The following is a 4114-nucleotide window of genomic DNA, read 5'->3' on the forward strand; positions in this document are numbered from 1 at the left end:
CTCTCTCTCTCTCTCTCTCTCTCTCTCTCTCTCTCTCTCTCTCTCTCTCTCTCTCAATCATGTCTCAAAGTGCATACAAATTAAGCATTGACTTGTGCCGTGTTTATGTTTGGTATTTATTTTTATACCGGCGTTTGTGTGTGCTCTTGAAGGAGGTGATGTCATCACTCAGGCCTTCCTACTGAAAGAAATCTTCTAATGGCATTACATCAGCACATGGGACCCCTACCGAGCGCAGTGTCATCCAGAACAGCTGCCGCCGGAATCAGATTCATCCCGCTGTCCTTCTTCCTGTCTTATTCCCAAACGGCTTCTTTCTAGGAACATTCCCTCTAGAAATACGGATGCGGTCACCTCTCCGTGGCATGAGCGTTTGGGACGCACTGGCACCGCCGTTCGCCCGCTGACCTTGTCCTTCACTGTTTAAACATTCTTCAGTCACACTTGTTGACTTGTTTGTCATTAAGCGATTGCAGGATCGTTCATTCACGCATTTGCAGCTCTGTCAGCCTCACACGCACAGATCTGCATATAGCGTCCGCTGCTGCTGTTATGACGACACTGTTGCTAATGAGACGACAAATTCAACACGTGCAATCCCTCTTACATAAAGTTTTACGGGAATCTCTTGGAGAACATCTCCAGGTCATATCGCACCTTATTGTGACATTATTTTCTTGATAATTAGACATATTTTCCTTCTAAGTTTTTTTAAATTATTTTTTTTTTTAAATATACAGTTGGTCCAAAAGTCTCAGACCTCATATAAAATCTTTTAAAAATGGAAAACCTGGGATTAAAAATAAATAAATAAATAAAAATGCAAAAATTAAAACCTGGAAACAAACAACATTTTAGAATTTTGAAAGATGTAAAACAGTAAAAAGAATGTATTTATTTATTTAAATTTAATATATGTTTATTATTTAGTTGTTTTGTTATATTATCCACATTTTATTATTTATTTGTTTATGTATTTATTAATAATAATAATAATAATTTTATTATTAAATATGTTTTATTTATTTATTTTTGATTTAACCAAGCTAAAGTGTTTACATTTTTAAAGTGATGCTGAAATGGTTAATTGTACTATTTGTTTGTAATTGAAGATCAAATATTTATACACATGATGGAAAATATTTGGTAAAGCTCTGGACTGGTGAAAACCTGGAAATAAGCAAAATTTTAGGGTTTTGAAGAATGTAAAACAATGAAAAAATTTAATTTTGTTCATTCATTTATTGTTTTTAAATATTGTTTATATTTATTAATTTTATTTATTAATAAATGATATTATTTATTATTTATATGCTTATTATTTGTTTTGTTTCATATCATTATCCATATTTGTTAGTTATATATTTTTTGCTATGAATAATAATAATAATAATAATTTTATTATTATTATGTTTTATTTTATTTTCATGATCTTCATCCATTTTGGGCAAAAGGATTTTTGATTGAAGTGATAGAAAAAGTTGATCTACATTTTTAAAGTGACACTGAAATTACTGAAATTAATTGTACTATTTGTGTGTAATTGAAGATCAAATATTTATGCACATGGATCATGATGAAACATTATGATGGGAATGTTTGGTAAAGCTCTGGACTGCTGTCAAGCAGTGTGTTTATTGAAACATTGAGTAAATCCGTGTATGTATTAGAGTAATCATGCTATTTCTGTCTGTTTGTGTTTCTTAGGACTGAGTCTGGGATTGTGAAGTTCACCCAGAGACGCTCGTTGAAGGACAAACACTGCAAGGAGGACAGGAGCCAGTCGTCCAGACCTCCGGCCTACAGGAGGCGCTCTCTCAGCGTGGACTGGTACCACAACATTTGCATCAGTCTATGTTTTCAATAATGTCATTTTAAACAGCTAAAATTAGTTTGCGAGAGGTTGACCAGCCATTTGGACTCAAAAGATGCCAGAGAAGCCATGCTGGTTCTGAATGCTGCTAGTTACCCAAAGTTTTTCCTCTGCTCATCTCTACAGACATCATGACTCCAGCTCTGACTGTCTCTCTGCTCTCCACCCTCTCCGTCTGTCACGGCTGATGCATGTCCAAAACTCACAAATCTGACTCACTTCCAACATGCTTTTCTTAGGTGCTTTTTCTGAGATCATCAACATGCACTTTGTTTTAAAGGCACATGAATCTCTCTGCCTTTTTTTACTGTTTAAGAAAAATTACCAAAGTTTGACCACAATTACTCATTTGGACACATCAATTTTTAATGGTGCTTTTCACAATATGCATTGTTTCACAGCAGCTTTACACAAAATCATGATGTCGCATTTAGCAGTTTAGAGCTGGATGATAATATAGTTACATTTTGCGATGATACAAGCAATCAATCAGATTTGATATATAGTATATATCTCTTTATATGAGTATACTGTATGTATGCAAATAAAGTTGGCCATACTTTGTGTCCAACATTATATAAAAAGCTAGTCAATAATATAGATATAATGGCAAACATATAATTAAATAGGCCCATATGATTTTATTTAATAGTTTATTTTTGATAATTTATATATATATATCTATACTGCACATTTTTTTGTTGAATGAAATATGTTCATATGTGCAGAAATTGCTAGTTAATGTTATCACATTGGACTAAAACTTACTGACTTCGCACACATATGGTATAACAGCTTTCCCCAAAAACTGGATAATTTTTGTACTTTTTTAGGATTTTTCCCCACTTTGTTACACTTGTGGTCTTCCCAGCAAAAAATTGCTTATAAATGTATCATTACGCTTTATTATTACCAAATATTGGATTCAATCTCTTTGTCAACTTGTTTTCTGTCGGTTAGCACAGATTTTGTATTTCTTTTTGGAACTGGTTGATCATAGACCTCACTGATCTGAGCTCATGAACCTCTGTTTTTGAATGGACATATCCAAAATTATCCATAAATAATGCTTTTTTCACTCCAAAATGAGGCCTACGACCAATCAATTCCAAAAAGAAATACAAAACCTGTGCTAATTGGAAGATCGAATCCAAGATTTGGTGGTAATACAGCATAATAAGAGATTATATAAATAAGCGAAATACAAGCAATTTTTAAAAGGCCGGTCGTTTTCGACTGGGAAAACCAAATTAAAGGGATAATTCACCTAAAAATTAAAAATGTCATAATTTGTATGAGTTTCTTTCTTCTGTTGAATGTAAAACAAGACATTTTAATGTATTTTGGTTGATGGTACCCATTGACTTCCATAGCATTTTTTTTTCATACTATGGAACACATTGGCTACCGGCAACTATTTGTTTCCCAGCATTCTTCAGAATATCTTCCTTTACGTTCAACAGAAGAAAGAAACTGGTTTGGAACAACTTGAGGGTGGGTAAATGATGACAAAATTTTCATTTTTGGCTGAACTATCCCTTTAAGTAAAGGATTTTCAGTTAAAAGGTATTTAAATCAGCCCATTGTAAACCTGCTAGTATGTACTTTTATGGTGTTGAACTACGAGTTTATGTGCTTTTGTTTGTGCATAAGAAGAGGTTTGTATCGGCGGCCGCATCTGGGTCGTGGCATATGGCAGATTGGGAGCCGGGCTCCAGAGACACATATAACTCCGGGGAGTCTCGGGGCAACGTGTCCCCAGGATGTAGCCACCCTGGCTGGGCATGATGCGGGCTGGGCCCCCCTGTTTTCGGGACTGCACAGAGACTCAAGCAGACTCCCTGTCACCTCCTGCACGCCGAGCTGTCTGTCGCCAGAGCCTCTTAGACAGGCCTAACGTCACACACACACGTACGGGGCCGATGCACAAAGACACATCGGCGCACACGCATTCATACATTGATTGATCCCGCGCTCACATGCGCGTCTCGTCCCCTTGCAGAACATCCCCATGGCGACGGTCTTCTGTCTCTGCTCATCAGAATTAGAGAGATTTGCCCCCTGGGGTGGGGGGCGAACAGGTGGCGGGCAGTTGAACTCCACACAGCAAACACTCTCACAGGGGAGTGACTACTACTGCGTCAACACACGCGCATACCGCCGCATGCACAGAAATACTCCCGCGCTTAATCTCTTAATCTGAGTGGATTAGAACGCATACGCCCGCCACAGAAACACGCA

At 36.8% G+C, this 4114-nt stretch overlaps 1 protein-coding gene across 1 annotated transcript in view; it reads left to right on the forward strand.

Moving 5' to 3' along the window:
- Positions 1 to 4114, forward strand: part of LOC107677110 (ankyrin repeat and fibronectin type-III domain-containing protein 1-like) — an 82123-nt gene that overhangs the window by 49162 nt on the left and 28847 nt on the right. Inside the window, exon 5 of the mRNA XM_016471907.1 lies at positions 1708 to 1830. Coding sequence (XP_016327393.1) covers positions 1708 to 1830 — 123 coding nt within the window. The remainder of the gene's footprint in view (positions 1 to 1707; positions 1831 to 4114) is intronic.

The sequence above is a fragment of the Sinocyclocheilus anshuiensis genome, unplaced genomic scaffold (assembly GCF_001515605.1).
Source record: "Sinocyclocheilus anshuiensis isolate Anshui unplaced genomic scaffold, SAMN03320099.WGS_v1.1 scaffold392, whole genome shotgun sequence".
NCBI classification, from domain to species: Eukaryota; Metazoa; Chordata; class Actinopteri; order Cypriniformes; family Cyprinidae; genus Sinocyclocheilus; species Sinocyclocheilus anshuiensis.